This window comes from Symphalangus syndactylus, chromosome 8, assembly GCF_028878055.3.
Source record: "Symphalangus syndactylus isolate Jambi chromosome 8, NHGRI_mSymSyn1-v2.1_pri, whole genome shotgun sequence".
In the NCBI taxonomy this organism is placed as follows: Eukaryota; Metazoa; Chordata; class Mammalia; order Primates; family Hylobatidae; genus Symphalangus; species Symphalangus syndactylus.
Window position 1 is genome coordinate 42,311,723 of NC_072430.2, and position 19,542 is coordinate 42,331,264.

At 52.5% G+C, this 19,542-nt stretch overlaps 1 protein-coding gene across 5 annotated transcripts in view; it reads left to right on the top strand.

Moving 5' to 3' along the window:
- Positions 1 to 19,542, top strand: part of LTBP2 (latent transforming growth factor beta binding protein 2) — a 115,867-nt gene that overhangs the window by 11,724 nt on the left and 84,601 nt on the right. For 3 of the 5 annotated variants that reach the window (XM_055288805.1, XM_055288807.1, XM_063644074.1), the window contains exon 3: positions 17,369 to 17,651. The exons of 1 other annotated variant lie outside the window; for it this stretch is intronic. In XM_055288805.1, the coding sequence (XP_055144780.1) occupies positions 17,369 to 17,651 (283 nt within the window). The remainder of the gene's footprint in view (positions 1 to 17,368; positions 17,652 to 19,542) is intronic. One more of the 5 variants, XM_055288806.1, reaches the window with a different exon arrangement.

Genomic DNA, 19,542 nt, shown 5'->3' on the forward strand with positions numbered 1-19,542 from the left:
AGAACCTGGAGCAGAAGCATCTTTCCTAGTCTGCGTCCTGAAGATGCAGCCCCTCCTTAAAGTGGAGGCAATATCCAGTGGAAGGGAGGAGGTTTAAAAATGCCTCCAGCTGGGGCTGGGAGCGGTGGCTCACGCCTGTAATCCCAGTACTTTGGGAGGCCAAGGTGGGTGGATCACTTGAGGTCAAGAGTTGGAGACCAGCCTGGTCAAGATGGCAAAACCCTGTCTCTTCTAAAAATACAAAATTAGCCAGGCGTGGTGGTGGGCGCCTGTAATCCCAGCTACTCGGGAGGCTGAGGCAGGAGAATCGCTTGAACCTGGGAGGCAGAGTTTGCAGTGAGCCAAGATCGCACCACTGCACTCCAGACTGGGCGACAGAGCGAGACTCCTTCTCAAAAAGAAAAAAAATATGCCTCCAGCTGGACACAGCTTCTCAAATCAAATCACTGCTTGTATTTTCAAAGCTTCCTGCATTCCCTCCTGCTGTCCTACTGTGTTGGCCCCACTCACACTGCCGGCAGGGTCTCAGGAGCCTGCATGCACCTGTGTTCTGCAGAACATGGTTGGCCCAGAGCCTCTGCATCCCACATTTCCAAGGGCACCATTCATGTAGCATGTGATGATAATCCACCTCTGCCCTGGCCCCTGTCCCAATGGCCTTGGCCTCTGTTAGCCACTCTACCAGGATGGTCAGATGACACTCTGACCCATGCCTGGAGCCGTCTCCCCTTGGACTGCTCTGATGCCTGGCAGTCTGGCTCGAAGGAGAGAAAAGCCATCTTATTTTGTGGAAACCAAGGAGTGAGTTGGGAAGAGCTAGAGCCTCCACACCTGAGCCTCTTCCACTGATGGTATCAGAAGCATTAACAACAAGAGTCAGTACCTTCATAGCACTCACTTTGTGCAGGGTACACTTTAAACATCCTCTGTGGCGGGTGGATGCGGAACCTGAAGCACAATCAGGTAACTTGTCCAAGGTCATGTAGTCAGGAAGTGCAGAGCTAGGATTTGAATCCAGACAACCTGACTCCAGGGTCCCTCTTCTTAATACCTGTACCCTGCTGCCAGGTATCTTACCTTCATTTCTGGGCCTCACTTCCTGCGTCTGTGAACTGGAGGTGATGGTACTATTGCTGTCACTGCTACTGCTACTATTAGCTAACAACTGAGTATGTACTAGTGCCCCACACTGCAGTAAGCTCTTCACATGCATTATCTTAGTTCGACCTGTCAATCATCTTATGAAGTAGGTGTATGCTTATCATCGTGGCTTACACATGAGGAAGCTGAGGCTCAGGTTGCTTGGGAAACACGGCCAAGCTCCGTTGCTGCAAGTGCTGGGCTCGGGCTGGACCCGGGCAGACTGACCCCAGAACTCCAGGCTCCAATCTCCTGGGCTTCATTCACTCCCGACACCAGCGAGGCCTGGGCATTCCAGAGTGTGGAATCCCCACAGACCATAGCAGATATGGGAGTTTGAGGGAGCCCCTTGGATCTTTCTCCTTCCTCCCACAGGCCCCTCTTGGGTCCACATCAGCTCCCCAGGAACTCCACCTGACTATCCTTCAGGTGACTGCCCCTGCCTCTGCCAGTCCCAAGCCTGGCTGCAAAACCTCAGTCTCAACAGCTCCCTTCCTTCAAGGACCAGCCCCAGGCCCTTCTCGGTAGGAGGGCTTCACAGTTAATAGTCCAGGTGTGTGAAAAAACGTATGATGTTCCCAGCATGATGGATGCCGTCATCTGGGAACATCATACGTTGTTCTATGATAACGTACGATAATGTGGTTGTCCTAACACCCCACTTGATGGCGTGCGATGGGGTTGCTCCCATTCCTGCGAGGCTGGAGATGTGGGTTCACCAAGCTCTTGGCTTCTGCCTCAGGCCTCATGGCCCTGACCCTCTGCCTGTTTGAAGATGCAGCTCAGGCAGAATCTTGGGTCCCTCCTAGGACCTCCAAATAACAGAACCAGAGCCAAAAACTCAAAAACAAAAAGCAAAGCAGATCTGCTTAAACACCCTTTCCTTTTCAGGGAACCTAGATGCCTGGGGGCTCTCAGAGGTCAGGCCCTCAGTGGTCAGGTGCACTGGTGGGGGAGAAACACTTGTCCCTCATTATTTATTTTTATTTTATTTATTTATTTATTTGTTTTCTGTAGAGACAAGGTTTTACCATGTTGGCTAGGCTGGTCTAGAACTCCTGGCCTCAAGTGATCCTCCCACCTCACCCTCCCAAAGTGCTGGGCTTACAGGTGTGAGCCACCACGCCCAGCGCCTCGTAGTTTTAAAGAAGAAGAAAGTGAGCCTCAGAGAGGTGGTGACTTGCTCAAGGCCACACAGCTTATTGGAAAAGAACCTGAGACTCAAAATCAGCTCTGAGCAACTCCTCTGGGTAGAGAAGCCAGGGATGTGGGCAGCCAGGTGGCTTTATGCTAAGCAGAAGCTCTGGGGCTGGGGCCTGGCACTGTTATTTTTTTAACAGCATCCCAGGTGATTCTAGGTGTGGTCAAAAATCACCGAGCAGAGTTGGGGATCAGTCATAGGAAGATCTGCCTTGGGGGCCCTCCTCAAACTTGAATGTTCCCCCAACCGTCTGGGAATCACATCAAAGAGAAGATTCTGATTCAGCAGATCTGGGGTGGGGCGGATATTCTGTGTTTCTAACCAGCTCCCAGGAACGCTGACACTGCTGGCCCAGGGACCACACTTTGAGTAGCAGGGCCTTCCAGGACTCAGGAGGCCTGGGCAGGAGGGATTGGGACTTGGAGGTGGGGAAGAGGGTTGGTATGTTTGAGAGAGCTTAGCCTTTGCTGGGAGGCAGCACTGGCCGGTGGAGAATGTTGCTGAGGTTTGAGCTGAAGCTGCAGCAGGTGGCTTCGTAGGGGGTCGGCTTTTCCCCAACTGCCTGAGGGGTCTGGGCATAGGTCTCACTTGGGCCCTCCAGCCCTGGAGGTTCTCGGTTTCCTAACTTGCTAGTGATGTTCCAGCATTATTCTCTGCCAAACTGGAGTTTCAACCCTAGAAACCCAAGGTTGAGTGAGTTTGCATACTGTTACAGTACCAGTGCATGTGTGTAGGGGCATCCTTGTGCCCCAGTGGGTGCTGCGCCAGGATGCTGAGGTAGGATGCTGCCAGTACCTTCTCCCCTGGTATTTCTCTCCCTGGCTGTCTCACCCTGCTGCCCCCGGTCACCCACCCTGACCCAGGCACGCAGGCCAGCAGCTCTCCTGGAGGGGGTTGCCAGTGGGCAACAGCCTCTCCCACTTGAAGTTGGCTTGCCCGCGGCAGGGCTGTATGCTCATTAACTGGTCCCTGTGCTGTTTGCTTGTTGCTATTTGGCTGCTAATAAGCCTAATGGGAACCATGCAGGCGGGCGGTGGGGTGTTGGCACTGGATGGCTTCATCCAGAGCTCCGCAGAAGGTGGGGCTCTTGGCTCCACACCCCGTCAGCTGGCTCTCCCCCACCCCTGTGGCTCCGCACCTCCCTCTCCCCTCCCAACAGCTGCCCTCCTGGCTGAGGCAGAGACTGCCAATGTCGGGGGATGTTCATGATTCTGTCCTAGCAGTTTCACACATGAAGGGATGCCTTCCTGGGCCGGTGAGAGATGGGGGCTGACATCCCCCACTGCCAAGAGTAAGGTCTAGTGCCAGAACCACGGGGAGACTCAGTCTCTCCCAGATATCTGTGGGCCCAACCCACTGCCCATGCTCAGGGAGTGCTGGCTTCTGCTCAGTTGCCCTCTCTTGCCTCTGGCAGAATCAATCCCAGGTCACTGTCACACACCAGTCCATCTCCTGGGCCTGCCCTCCTTCCGCCCTGTTCTGCAGGTGCCCATTGCTGGAAGCCCAGCCCCTCCTTCCACCTTGGCGGGGGCTAGAGCTGGGCCGCCGTCTCGTCCTGTAGTCTTGGTATCTGCCTTTCCTTCTGTAGCTTTGCCAGCTCTCTCTCGGGACTTACGTGTTTATGTATTTGTGGAGGCAGCTGACTGCGGCCTGCTGGGCCCTGCCCAGCAGAGGCGAAGAACTGGAGGGTGTGGAGTGACAGTGTCCTGTTTATAGTTGCAGCTTTTGGAAGACTGTCCATTCTTCCCAGACTGGCTCCCGCCCAACCCCACCCCAACTGGGGAAGGGGATTTGAATACTCCCTAGACTTCTCATTTTATCTCAGCCTGGATGCACAGGGGCTGGGGCTGCTTTGGGGAGGACAGAAGAGAATCCCTGCAGCTGTCGAGGAGGGGGCAGGCAAGTTACTCTCCCACTCCTGCCCCCAGCAGCAAGGCTTGAGATTAAGAGCATGTACTTTGGATTCTGGCACCAGATCCCTGGAGATGTGTTTGAGTCCCAGCTCTGTGTCCTGGGGCAAGTGACTGGCCCTTTTCTAGCCACAGGGCCTCGTCCATAAAATGGGCATAACCGTCTATATAGAGTTGGTTTTGGGGATGAATGATACAAACTCGATAGCTCTTACTGTGCGCCAGGTACCATTCTAAGCGCTTCATATTGTTAATTTTTAATCCTCACAACAACCCTATAAGCTAGATTGGATTTTTATCCCCATTTACAAATGAGGTTGGCTTTCTGTCCGAGTCATGCTGCTGAGACTCATCAGAGCCCAGACATGAATCCAGGTAGCCTGGCTCCAGAGTGCAAGGGCTTAGCTCTGGGCTTTCTGATAAATGAGTAAATGTGTGTAGACAGCCTGGCGCAGGCTAAGTTTAGCTGGTATTTTAATGCTAGATCAGGAGACCGCGCTGGACTGCCTAGGTTTAAATGTCAGCTCTCAGCTCCACCACGTGGCTGAGGGGCTATGGGTAGGCTGCTTAAAGTCTTTGTGTCTCGGTTTCCTCTTCTGTAAACTGGGATGAACATTGGGCCCTGTCTCCCAGAGTGGTAAGGAACAAACGAGGTCACTTAGGTCAGATGTTTAGTTCAAGGCCTGGCATGTGCGATGCACTCTATACATGTTTGGCCTTGATTTTGAGGGCAGGGACTGTGTCTCACCACTCTCAGCAGGCAGCACACTGGGTACAAGGTAAAGGGTCCATAAGTATATACTGAATAATACAGGGCCTATCCCAGCCCTGTGCTGAGAGAGCCCTTTCTGCTGCCCAAGTTCTATCAGCCCTTCCAGAAACTCCCCACGGTGTTCAGGGGATTCTGGGGATGGAGATACTGGAGTGGGCCTGAACATTTCTCTGCATGTATCACGTGGGCAATGGAATGGCATTTCCCCAAGTCTCCATCTCAGTCCTACGAGAACCCTGTCTCTCCTGATCTGAGCTCCTCCTTGGCTTCCCTGAGGGAGCCAATTTGCCCCATTCATGCCAACCACATCCCAAAGTGGAAGACTGTGGCAAGGTGGCTAAGAGCCCCAGCTTTGGAGTCATACTCCCTGAGTTCAAACCCTTGCTCCATCACTTACTAGCATGGTGATCTTGGGCAAGTTGTTGATGGTTCTGCCTCAGTTTCCCCATATGTCAGATGGGGACAAGAGTAGTACCCAGTGTAGTTATAAGAATGAGATGTTTATGTGAGGTAATACATGTAAAGCGGTGAGCGCAGCACCTTGCTGTGGGAAATGCTTAACAAGTCTTAGGAAAAGGAGTAAGGGCAAGGGTAGGATTTTCATCTTCACTGACTGGTTAGCACCTGCCAGGAGCCAGGAGCCAGGAAAGTCTCATCTCCAGATGAACCATCCAGTGGGGCCTCCGAAGTTGGCAGGGAGTGGTGGAGAGGAAGGTGGGAGGTGGCGAAGGGGAATAATTATATGACCTCAGTGGAACCCAGCTGATATGTAGGGTGCACTCTCATCAAGAGACCCTGTCCATTTCTTACCCCTGCATGGGGGTACCCTTCCTGGGGAGCAGGTTTCCCTGAGGCTCTTTGTCCAACGAGGTGATTAGGAGATGTCCTTGACTGGGAGCTTCCTGAAGCCAGGTGCTGTGTCCTGCTGACACCAGTGGAGTGCCTGGCCCTCTCTCCACACATGTGTCCTTTGTACATGCTTGGGACCGTTTATCAAAGAGCTGAGTGGGGAAATGATGGCATGGCTGGTTGGCAGTTTCCTCCCTCCATCCCCAGCTGCCTCTTCTCAGTCTCCTTTGCTGGCTTCTCCCTCTCTACCTGATGTCTTAATGTCGGGCTTCCCCAGGACTTTCCCCAGACCTTCCAAATCCCTCACCCCAAAGAGGGGGGCCATAGGAGCCAAGCGGAGCATGAAGCACCCCTGGGTATTGAGTGCCAGGAGGCACTGTGCCCGACAATTGACATGCAATACTAACAGTAATGCCTGGGGCTCACTGTGCCTGGATGTGCCGAACGCTGCCATCTTCCTTCAAACCCTCATGGTGTTCTCTGTCCTAGTCCCCTCCTGTGTCCCTGGCTGCTGCTTCTCCTCTGCTCACTACTAAACCGTGGGTTTCCCAAGACTTAGTCTGGGGTCTTCTTCTTTTTTTGTCTTTGCATTGCTCCCGGAACGATCTGCTGCCTTCTCACGGATGTAAACATCGTCTCTGGGCCGATAACGCCCAGATTCACGTGAATCCTCTGCCAGGCCTCTCGTCTGACCTTCAGTCTTTCGCGTCTGCTGCCTGCTCAGCATCTGCGCTTGATGCCTCCCAGACATCCTCATCCCAACTTGTCTAAAATGAACTCGTGACTTCCCTTCCTCTGAGCTAACTCCCCCGTGCAGGTCTTACTCACTGTGTTAACTGGCACCCCCATCGACCTGACTGCTTGAGCCAGCCACCTAGGGGCTACAGGGACACCTTCCTCTCACTCAGGCTTTGACATCAACCCATTACCAAGCCCTGTTTGTTTTACTTCCTCAGTCCCTCGTGGACCTGCCTGCTTCCCGGCTGCCTCTCTGGGCCAGGGCCCTGTCACAGCTCTCCTGGGTGACACTGCAGCCTGCTGCCCACTCTCCCTGCTGCCCTCAACACATCCCACCTGAACCTTCCTGCAGCGGCATCTCCGCACTCACCCAGCTCACCGAGTGCAGCCTGGGCCGCTGGCCTCTAGGCCGGTGCACACGCTGCTGCCTCTGTGTCTGCTCCCCATCATCTCTCTGTGCGGCTGGCCCTTGTCATCTACCCAGTCTCTGTTTTGAGGTGTCCTCCTCAGAGGGGCTGCCCTGGCCACTCTTGCTTGAGTGGCCCCCACTGGCCTTGTTCTGGATCTTGGGCCCTCGACTGTCTCCTCCATCCCTCACGTACCAAGTTCTGTTCCACTTCTTTGTTTTTTATATTTATTTATTTATTTATTTTTGAAACAGAGTCTGGCTCTGTCACCCAGGCTGGAGTGCAGTGGCACAATCTCGGCTCACTGTAACCTCGGCCTCCCAGGTTTGAGCAGTTCTCCTCCCTCAGCCTCTCAAGTAGCTGGGATTACAGGTGTGTGCTAGTACGCCTGACTAATTTTTGTATTTTTGTAGAGACGTTTTGACTAATTTTTGTATTTTTGTAGAGATGTTTCATCATGTTGGCCAGACTGGTCTTGAACTCCTGACCTCAGGTGATCCGCCTGCCTCGGCCTCCCGAAGTGCTGGGATTACAGGCATGAGCCACCACACCTATCCTGCTCCACTTCTTTGTTTACCTATTGAGTGACAGTCCCTCTGACTAAATTGTAAGCCCCAAAAGGACAGTCTGTCTTGTTTGCCATCCTGGCAAATGGTGTGTTTGAATGCATTACTATTTTCTAGAGAAGAACACTGAGGCTCACAGAGGTGATGAAACTGGCCCCAGGTGAGGTCCCACAGTCAGAACTCAAACATGAGTCTCCGACTGCAGGGCCACACTGTGCTTCATGCCCCTGCCCTGGCCTCTCTGATTTGTCAGTGTTTGGGGTGGTGTTCTCATCCTTCCCAACCATCCTGGGCCTGGGCTCAGGGCTGGTGCTGTTGTGGGAGGGTGGCTGGCTCCACTCCAGCCTAGAACTGTCTCCCCTGGAAGCTGCTTCTCTGGAAAAGACTCATCCCCAGGGACCCCCCCCAGCCTGTCTCACCTCTGGGGCCCCTCTGGCGCCCCTCTGGCACTGAGGCTTCCTCCCAGACAAGCCTTGGGACTGTGGGAATGGACAGGCAACTCTTCTCTGCTTTGGGGCAGCAGCTGGAGAGGAGCCTAGGCCTCCCAGCCCTGGGCCGTGAGCCGGGCCCAGAGTCTTCCTCCTCATGCCTGCTGGAGCCAGTGGGATTGGGGCTGCTCTCTGCCCCAGCCCCTGGCCCCGCAGCTCCCCGGCCCCCACCTGGCCCAGCGTTGCAGCATTTGTTAATGCAATTAACAGGGCGGTCCATGCTGAAGGGCTGGGGGCCAAGGTCTGACTCACACCTCCCCTTCCTCCCCTCCAGCCGCCAAACGGTAGAGGCCCGCTTGGTCTGCCAGACAGTGTCTGCAGAGAGCAAGTGAGGGGCCAAGAACGGCATCTTTCTCTCATTAGGAGCTTTTATGCGAACACAACTGCTATTTTGGAGCTGGGCACTTGGCCGGCCCCGGAGCCCCAGTGCAGTTTCCAGCCGTCCTGAACCGTGGCCCCGGCACAGCTGTGTGGGAGCTGGGTGAGCCCCTGAGGCCCTGACTTCTCCCACAGCCTGGGGGCTCGGGCCCTCAGTCAGGGCCTGGGAGACACAGCCTCTGGGCAGAGCTTGAGAGTGGAGAGAGCGATTCTGAGGTGGATTCCGAGGGTGGATTCCGAGGTTGCGTGTGAGCCAGACAGGGATTCCCTGGGCTAGGGGATCTCTGACATCAGGGTCCCTCTCCTTCCTGTGGAAACCAAAAGTCAAGGTTGTGGAGAAACAGCTCAGGGCCACAGGTGGACCCCCCAGTAGGCAGATTCCAGGGGCAAACTGAGGTCTCCAGGTGTGGGTCGAAAGTCAGATGCCCAGGGGGGTCTGAGGTAAATACTGTGGATGAGGTGCAAACTGTCCCGTCTTCGAAGTCCTCTAGCTGTGAAAGGGGACAGAGCCCTGGCCTGAGGAGGGGATCGGGTGGCTCAGTGGATAGGGTCTTAGCATCCCACTGGCACAAATTTTAGGGAAAATGGAGGTTTAACCTGGGAAGCAGCTGAGCGTCAGGAGTGGGGGGCTGGGCCCAGAGTCTGGAATTGAAGTTCCTCCCCCAGACCAGAGCGGGTGGCACTGGAAGCCACTGAGGAAGGGAGAGGCTGGAGGGGCCCACCCTGAAGTTGGTGCCTCCTCTATCTAACGGGTCATAGATGGAGGGAGAAGGTGTCTCTGGGGCCCAGGAGAGAGAGCTGATGACAAACGCCTTGCCTGGGGGGTAGGGTGGCAGTGGCGAGGGGCCTGGCTATATTTGACACCTGGAAAGCAGTCCCCACCCAGCACCACAGTCCTTAGTTGTTCATCTCTGTAACCCGGGCCTGATCCCCAGAGACGTATTTGAGTCCCAGCTTTGTGTCCTGGGGCAAGTGACTGGCCCTTTTCTAGCCACAAGGCCTCGTCCATAAAATGGGCCTAACAGTCTATAAGAGTTGGTTTTGGGGATGAATGATATGAACTCAATGGCTCTTACTGTGGGCCAGGTACCATTCTAAGCACTTCATATTGTTAATTGTTAATCCTTACAGCAACCCTGTAAGCTAGATTGGATTTTTTTCCTGCGGGCCTGAGTTGACATTGCCCTTTCCTGGGGAAAGGGTCATAATAGCCAAGAAGCTCAGAGGCCATCTTGCCTCCGGGGGAGTGGTTTGTTTTGTTGTTGTTTTCGGCTTTGCTGTGCTGGCCAGTGGAACTTCCTGTGATGATGGAAATGTTCTATATCTTGCTGTCCAGTGTGGTAGCTGTGAGCCACATGTGGGTATCGAGCACTTGAAATATGGCTTGTGAGACTGAAGGAACTGAATTTTAAATTTTATTTAATCTGAATCCATTTAAATTTAAATAACCACATACAGTTCGTGGCTACAGTGTGAGACTCTTTGAACAGCACAGCTTTAGAGAGTACAAAGTACACCCACGTCCAGGTGCTCAGCTGAGACTCACAACAGCTCTTTGAAGCAGGAATTATCAGCCCCATATTGTGGACGAGGCCACTGGCACACTGGTGGAGACATCTCAGCGAGATGGCATGTGTCCAAGGTCATGCAGCTGAGATGTAGCAGAGCTGGGGTCAAACCAAACCAATCCTCCTGCCCCCTACCCCGTGTTCTTGCTACTACCCAGTAGCTAATGAGCAGGGGCTCTGAGCAGATGGTAGGAGCAACCTGCATCAGGTGGTTGGAGTGGGGGGCGGGGGGGCTGTTTCTAGAATCTCTCCCAGGCCTGCCCATTCTGAGTTTGGTCCCTTCCCAAAAGTAGGCGTTTTGTGTGGAAAATCTGAGCAAACCTCTGTTGACTATTCTGGGGTGGAGTGAAGGGAGAAGGGTCTCAGCTAGGAACATGGGGGGATTAGGGGAACAATGCCTTTTATTTCTTGCTTTTAAAGCAATTTCAGGAGTTTTCTTCCTCTTTTGGCGTCCTGCTGACTCCACAGAGCTGAATACCCTAAGCTGGGACTTTCCACCTCTCTAATGCTCAGTGAAGAGCGGGCCGGGGGTGTGGAAAAGAAAGGGTCCCGGAGGAGCCCAAATTATGAATGGCTAAAGACTGGCATTGGCAAGCGAGCATGAGGAGGCTTCGTCACAGTGTAGTCTTCGGTTGTCTGAGGGTACTGTCCCAGGGGCTGGGGAGTATTCCGTCTTCTGCAGATCAACTCCCGGAGACTAAATGTGGACATCGCGGTATCATGCTTGATAAACGGACCAATAATCAAGTGGAGATTCATTAGAACCACATAACCATACTAGGTTGATTTCTCAAGTATAAGGCCTGGTCTGTTGCCCAGGCTGGAGTGCAGTGGCGCCATCATGGCTCACTGCAGCCTCAAATTCCTGAGCCCAAGCGATCCCTCCCACCTCAGCCTCACAAGTAGCTAAGACTAGAGGTGTGCGCCATCACACCCAGCTAATTTTTAAAGTTTTTTTGTAGATATGGGGTCCCACTATGTTGCCCAGGCTGGGGAACCCTTGGACTGAGGCAGTCCTCCAGCCTCAGCCTCCTAAAGTGCTGGGATTACAGACGTGAGCCACTGCACCCGCCTCTAGGATCTCTACTGTTGAGGAAAAATTGGAGGCATCAAACTCCAAGGGCAAAACATGAAGACTCGCTGGCCCACCGTGGATGGAGGTTTTCTCTCTTAAAATTCCCACAGCACCGCATGGAACTGCCTCTCCTGGAACCTCAGCATTTCCTTCTTTGCTCTAAGCAATAGCCTCTGCCACTGGAGATTCTGAGATGGCCAATTTCCTTTTGGATATTTAAGTTTTGAAATCGTGCTCATTTGGCATAGGAATGTTTCACTTCAGTCTCCTTTAAACAAAAGGACACACCACCACGACTGCCGCTCCCTCCCAAATGGTCACTGGCCTTCATGCACCAGTAATGTTTCCAAAAATATCTTAAGTACCAGCATACGGTGGCCAGCTTTTCATTTCTCCAAGTGAAGCCATCAGGAAAAAACAAAAAACAAAACTAATTACCACTTGTCATCACCTTTAATTAAAAAGAACATTTTAACTCCAAAAATGTAGAAAAGACATCATCTCAAAAGACACTCTTTAGATGGGAAAAATATAGCCTATGAAAAAGAAACAACCCAGGAAAGTGTTTCTTTTCCTGACTTTATGGCAGACCAGTAGAAACTGTCAGAACAGTCCCATTCATAGACAGGCACTGGAAGCCACCATCATGGACCATTTAGGGGTGACTTTTGGGGGAGTGGAGAGAGAGGAGAGGACTCTACATACTCCAATCCCGTAATGCAAACACTCAGCTCAAACACAATGCTTGATTTCCGTGAGGAAGCCAGGTAGTTCCAGGCATGTTGCTGAGACTTGTGAAAACAAGAGAGGATGCGAGTGAAGCCGGCGAGAGCTGGTTCTAAACCTCCAAAAACCTGAAACTTGTTGGAGGCTCTGCCTCAGCAGATCGGGCCTCTGCACAGCATCCTACATGGTTAATTCAGAAGGGTTACCTGCCTGAGGAGATTTTTCCCACCAACACGTCTGGCTGGTTTGGAAGCCTTTTAGAACTTGATTTACTAGGCTATTATATACTAAATGCCATTTCCACAGTTGCCCCTAACCACTCATTTCCCATGAGCTGTTTGTTCATTGTACCAACCTAAGTTTGCCAGCCCTAACCCTCACTGACGACCTAATTCCTTGCTTGAAAAATGGTTTCTAGGAATGTGGGAACCCCCACTGGCCAGGGCTTCCTCCTCTGCAGGGCCCAGTCTTGTTCACCTTTCTGCGCTCGGCACCCAGTCTGATCAAGATAAGGTGCTCACTAAATGTTTTCGGAATGTATTAGCAAGCGAGGCAGAACCAGAGCTAAGTGAGTCGTGGTGAGCCATAGGGGCTTGGCTCACAGGGTTTGGGGTCTTGGATTTCTAGACAGTGAAAGATCTTATTTTATATATGTATTTAATTTCAATAGCTTTTGGAGTACAAATGGTTTTTGGTTACATGGATAAATTTAGTGGTGAAGTCTAAAATTTTAGTGCACCCATCACCGGAGTAGTGTACATTTTACCCAATATGTAGTTTTTTATTCCACAACCCTTCCCACTCTTTCCCTTCTGAGTCTCTAAAGTCCATTGTATCACTCTGTATGCCTTTTCATACCCATAGCTTAGCTGCCACTTGTAAGTGATGACATGTATTTGGTTTTCCATTCCTGAGCTACTTCACTTAGAATAATGGCCTCCAGCTCCATCTAAGTTGCTGCAAAAGGATATTATTTCATTCTTTTCTATGACTGAGTAATATTCCATGGTGTATATATATCACATTTTCTTTTTCTTTTCTTTTTCTTTTTTTGAGGCGGAGTCTCACTCTGTCGCCCAGGCTGGAGTGCAGTAGCACCATCTCGGCTCACTCCTAGGTTCAAGTGATTCTCCTGCCTCAGCCTCCCGAGTAGCTGGGATTACGGGCACCTGCCGCCACACCTGGTTAATTTTTTGTATTTTTAGTAGAGATAGGGTTTCACCACATTTTCTTTATCCACTCATTGGTTGATGGGCACTTAAGTTGATTCCATATCTTTGCAATCGTGAATTGTGCTGCGATAAACATATATGTGCGGGTGTCTTTTTGATAGAATGACTTCTTTGCCTTTACTCAGTAGTGGGATTGCTGGATTGAATGGTTGACCTACTTTTGGTTCTTTGAGAAATCTCCATACTGTTTTCCATAGGGGTGGTACTAATTTACATTCCCACCAGCAGTGTATAAGTGTTCCCTTTTCACCATGTCTGTGCCAACATCAATTGTTTTGTGACTTTTTAGTAATGGCCATTCTGGCTGGGATAAGGTGGTATCTCATTGTGGTTTTAATTTGCATTTCCCTGATGATGAGTGTTGTTGAACATTTTTTCATATATTTGTTGGCCATTTGTATGAAGGATCTTATTGTTAATGTGAAGGATGGGCTGTTCTCAGGGCTCAGGAGGGGAAGGATGGAAGCTAGACTGTTTTCCAAAGGCCATCCTCGGGGCAAGGACCACACACTCAGAGGTGGAAGCTGCATGACCTTCCTCTCACCCACGCCAGGCTTTGGGTCTCTGTGGCAGAGAGGTGTGGGTCCATGTGAGAAATCACTCAGGCCTTCCCATTCTATTGCCTCCCTAAAAAAACCCCAAGGCTGAGACCTGCCCTGGGCACATCTGCTTCCTCCATGTTCACTAGCACTGGCGCGGCTGCTGGGCTGGCCCCAGCTGACCATGTTTCCAGTGGTGGTGGTGACGGGCCTGGCAGGTGGTCAGGTGGGGACTAAGTATGCTTGGGCAGATGGAGGAGTGGCCAGGCCAAAATCCTGCTGTGGTGGCAGTTTGTGTTTGGGGAAGTGCTCTGGATTACAATTCTCTGACATGGTTTTACCTAGAGGCCTGGAGCCTGCCAGGAAGAGGTGCCTGGGCACGAAGAAAAATGCTCTGGCCTCAGAGCCCAACTTGTGGTTGGAATGCTATTAAAACCTGTTATTTCCCACACTCTCTGCTGATAGACTGGTCTTGAGTGCCTTTGGTGCACAATGTCCAATTTATTCATCCTTTGTGTCTCTGGTCAGCATCACCTCCTCCAAGAAGTCTTCCCTGACTTTCCCTAGTCCCTGCCTCAGCCTGGGTTAGAGGGTCCAGCTGACATAGCACTTGTCATATAACCTGTGTGTTCTACTTTCCGTGTCAGACAGTGTGCTGGAGACACTATCACAAGCTTCACACCTGGTGAGTGCTCTACGAATGCTCATTGGATAAGCCCATGAGCTGACATACATCCTCCATCATTATTTAAAAATTCTGTGTGGACTTTGGAAGGGTGTGTGGTCCTGGGGTCTCCACTGTCAAGGCCAATTGGGATGTGCAGTTTCTCAGGGCAGAGTTCTCAAGGGTGCGGTGGCTGACTTGAAGCCAACAGATCCACTTTGTTTCCTTATCAGCTCTGGGCCAAGGCTCAGAGATAGTAGAGAGGAAGAGGAAGAACCATGCCCACCCTTCTGGGAGTCAGTGGGGGTGGAAAGAGCCTGGGCTTCTCAGTCACACAGAACTGGATTTGAATCCTGGCTCCACCATTAACTAGCTGGGTGACCTCAGGCAAGTCTCTTAACCTCTCTGAGCTTCAGCAGCATTATCTGTAAAATGGGAATCATAGTCACACCTGCTGCATAGAGTTGTTGAGAGGCTTCAGTGAGGGTGTGTATGCAGAGCATGGTGCCAGGCCTATTGTCACACTCATCAGATAGTAGCCGCCATAATAAAAATAATAATAATCGTGTTATTGTTAGGCATATGTTAGGAGCTAAAGATACAAAGAGGTGTAAGAGACAGTCACTACACTTCAAGGGACTGACTATGTGAGTCAGGAAATTGAGACACATGCATAAAAAAAAACTAATAGCAGCAGCCTCGCGCAGTGGCTCACGCCTGTAATCACAGCAATTTGGGAGGCCGAGGCGGGTGGATCACCTGAGGTCGGGAGTTTCAGACCAGCCTGACCAACATGGAGAAACCTCGTCTCTACTAAAAACAAAATCAGCAGGGCATGGTGGCGGGCGCCTGTAATCCCAGCTACTCGGGAGGCTGAGGCAGGAGAGTCACTTGGACCCGGGAGGCAGAGGTTGTGGTGAGCTGAGATGGTGCCATTGCATCCAGCCTGGACAACAAGAGTGAAACTCCATCTCAAAAAAAAAAACCCAAAAAACAAAAACAACAACAAAAACTAATGGCAGTATGCAGGGCATGCCCAGTGAATGGCAAACACAACAAGTGTTTTTCTTGTTAATTGAAGGAGGGAGCAGCTGCTGAGAGGTGGGTGTCCAGCATGGGGAAGTGTGTCTTGAGGGAACAGTAGGAGCCAGGTAAATGGAGAGCAAGTGGGAAAGAAGAGAGGACATAGCACATGCAAAGACAGAGAGAAGATGCAGCAGAGGCTACCTGGGGCCACAGCCAGCAGGCCAGCTCGGCTGGAGCATGTTGGCTTAGAGCAATGTTAGAGGGGACGAGACCAGGAGGGTCTTCAGTGCTTGTCTATGGACTTGAATCCTGAAGACATCAGGGAGCCATTGAAGGTCTCTGTGACATGGGCCAGGTGGAATTTTGGAGGTGTTTATCCCGGCCAGTCCCTGGTTTGGATTCTGGTACTCTTCTCAGAAAGGAGAGTTCAGCTCACAAAACCCAGCCACCTGATCTGGGTAGCTGTGCCTGGTAGTTTCACAGGTGCACTTAGGATCCCTGAGATGACAGGGTCTGTGTATCTGCCTCCTCTTCCTCACTGACCTTGCCTACACCCCCTCCGCCACCAGACCCTGGCCTCCCTGGGTCTCTGGCGGCTCCTCAAGTACGCCACGTTCCTTCCAGCCTCCAGAGCCTGGTCTTCGCCTCACCCTCTGCTTGGGAGACTGCCCGGGTCTTTGGGGGTTCATTTCCTTTGCATGCTCCCATCTGTCTCTTCAGAGAGGTGCCCTGGCCTCCCCATCTGAGTCTCCTGGTTGGGCCTGGACCCCTGCATCACCTGGGTTGTCTTCACAGCCCTTGAAACTGCCTGAGGCCACATCATGCTATTGTTTTCTTGCTTCCTGTTGGTGTCCTTTACTCGACCGCAAGCCGCAGACGGACAAGGACTTTGTCCCAGCAGTGCCTGGCATTCACTAGGGCTCAACAGCTATTTGTTGAATGAATGAGCGACAGATAGATGAGGCATTGGGTTTCGAGGGTGCAGTGTGAGCCAGACCATGCTTCCGGGGCTCACACGTGTTCCCCAGTGGAGGTCCTGGCGGAGGAGGGGCAGGACTCTGTATCCCAGTGTGTGCCTCTGCGTGGAATGTTCCCTTGGCCATTAATCATGGGATGTGGCTCTGGACTTTGCAAGGGGATGAAGGACAGTGAAGAGAGGAGTCAGCCTGGGGAGATGGTGGCTAATGCTGCATAGGGCTAACCGGGAGGAGGGCCTGGTTTCAGCTCCACCTTGCCTCCGGCTAGACCCACAGCCCAGGAGGCAGAATCCAGAGAGAGCCTGAGCCCTGAACAGACGCCCCACAGAGTGGGGCACTTACCTGGCCGGCAGCGGCTGTGGTACCGGCAGCGGCTGTGGTACCGGCAGCTGTTTTCTGGCCACCGTGCTTTCTCTGGCCGCAGTCGGGAGTTCTGCCTTGCTAAGGAGGGCGGGAGATGAAGAACAATGGGAAGGAGAGGAGAGACTGTCGAGCTGAAGATGCCTTTGAAGGACCCTTAGAGTCCTCCAACCTCCTTAGTTCACCCCCCCATGATTTAGGTGCAAATAGAGGCTCAGTGAAGTCAAGACCATATAGCTCACAAGTGACAGGAAAACCCCAGCAACTCAAACCGCTTGAATTTCAGGCCAGTGTTGGGCCCTTTCCCACAAAAGAGACTCATTCATTCATTCATTCGCTCCATGTTTACTGAGAATCTACTCTGTGGCAGTCCCTATTCTAAGTTCCGGAGCCGCTGTCTGTCCTCAGGGGGCTTCCAATCTGATGGGAGTGAACATTTCAGTATAGACACAGTGTCAGGTAGTGCACTTCCTTTTCAGGGTGTTCTGCGGGACACGGTGTTGTGAGCCACTCTGCAACTGGCCATATAGTTTTTGGTTGTCCAAAGATCAGAGGTGAACATGTCCTGGGGGTCTGTGGATGGAGGTGGGAGAGACATGGGTCAGGGAGCCCGCTGAGGCCAGGAGAGTGGCGTCCTGCTTGAGCGACAGGGTTGGCAGCACTCAGGAGGGTCCTTCTGACGGGAGGGTGTGGGCAGCTGTGGTCTCAGCACCCTATGGCCACTGCTGTCACCTCTCTCCCTGTGTCCTCAGCCGTTTGCCAGCCGCCGTGCCAGAACCGGGGCTCCTGCAGCCGCCCTCAGCTCTGTGTCTGCCGCTCTGGTTTCCGTGGAGCCCGCTGTGAGGAGGTCATTCCTGACGAGGAATTTGACCCCCAGAACTCCAGGCTGGCACCTCGACGCTGGGCCGAGCGTTCACCCAACCTGCGCAGGAGCAGTGCAGCTGGAGAGGGCACCTTGGCCAGAGCACAGCTGCCAGCACCACAGTCGCCGCCCGCACCACAGTTGCCGCCGGCACCACAGTCGCCACCAGACGAGTAAGTCCCCTTCTCCATGGGGCTCGGGGTCTGGGGCTCAGTCTCTTTCTGGAGGGGCTTCTTCCTTCGGACCGTTTGGTGAGGGCTGGTGGAGAAGGCCGCAGAGTCCTCCCTTCCCTCCTCCCCACCCTCCTTGGCTTTCCCTGGCATGGCCAGAGATATGAGCAGGAGAGTAGGTGTTGGGGCTGGCATGGGTTTTGCCAGGCTGGGGTGGAAAGAGGAGGAGGGAAGCGAAGTATTTGCCCTTGAGTGCCTGAAAGAAAGCTGAGGAGGGCGTGTACCTGGGACCATGGCCTCTCGGTTCACAGCCTGGCTTTGCCATTTCCCAGGTGGGCCACCCCAGGCGAGTCACTTACCTCTCTGTGCCTTGGATTCTGCATCAGTAAGGTGGGATAATGATAATACCTGTGTTATGAATTGTCATAAAGATTAAATTAGTCAATATAAAGAAAGTGCTTAGAACAGTGCCTGGCACATATGGAAGCTCTTTATACATATTCTCCCACACCCTATCCTGACCTCCTCCTCCTCTGCCTGTGGCCTCTGTGATGTAGGAAGGACTCCTCTGCCAGAAGAAGACCCTTCAGTTTCCTCAGCACCCAGCTTCAGCCTCTCTCCTTAGAGGGGAGAAGAAGGAGCATGTGGGAGAAGGGAGTAAAAAGAAAAGTGAACAAGGGGAGTGTTCATGGGCAGGATTCCCTGGCCTGCTTGCCAGCCAATCTGGCTAGACTTTTTCTAGTTCAGGACAGGAAATCTGAACTTTATAAATGAGTCCATTTCGAGGGGACTGTGTTTTCCTTTTCGTTTTTCAGGTTAGTTTTTCCATTCACTTCCTACTTAAGAAGTTCTTTCTGAAATGTTGTAACCTTGCCTTGCTGAACTAAAGGGAAAGAGGATTTGCTCTTTCAGAGCCCAGGAGAACCAGAGAGAGCAGGCTGACCTTGAGGTTAGGTTCCAGCAGGAAAGGTCAGGAGAGACTGGCTGATTTGGAGGGAGAGCAAAGAAAGGAGGTTGAGGGTGCCCAGGAACTCTGAGAGTGGGTGAGGTCAGGCAGACCAGGATCTTGGTGAGCTGGGTTCCGGGGCCCTGGGCACCAAAGCAGATGTTTTCCAAGGGCAGCTAGGAGCAGGAAGAAAGAAAGGATGGACTCAGGTCAAGGGCCTAGGGAACTCCAAGGTCAAGAGCAAAAGAGCTAAACCCTGCAGCCAAGGCCCAGGGGTGCCACGGCAGAAACAAGGAGCAGAGCTAAGGGGTCCCATGTGGATAACAGTGAGGGCCTAGGATTGGCAGTGAGCAGGTGGGCAGTGCCGGTGCCTTGTTCTGATCAGTCCCAGCTGAGGGTCCTAGGTGGTAAGCCTGGTGTAAGGCACCTGGAGGAATACTAGAGGTGCCAGCTCAAGGGCCAGCCAGGGCCGGGGTGGGCAAAGAGTCCTTCCAGCGGAGCTTTACCCATCTCTTTCGGCTTGTGGGATTCATTTATTTATGATGCACTGATCCCATGTGGGTGTGTGCTAGGAGTGGGGGTTGCTAGGCAAGTCACTCTGCCTCTCACAGTCTTGAGTCTTGAGTCGGGGCTGTGTGAAGTCCCCTGCTGCATCTTCCCACCCATCTGACTCCTCCCCATTCTTCAAGGTGAATCACATTCACTAGGCTCTCTGGCCCCTGCAGCACTTACTCTCTGGCATGCATCCTGTGCATCTGTGCCCTGCACCCCCAGCCGCTTGTAGACCCAGTGGCCTGTGCTCTGGATTCTCTACAGCCCCCCTCATAGTGCCTGGCCCATCAAAAATGCTCAGTCCATATTTGCTGTGACACTGGGTCCAAACTACAGTTAGCCTAACAAAAGGGCCCTCTTGGCACTGAACCCTCAGCCTGTACCTGCAGCCAAGGG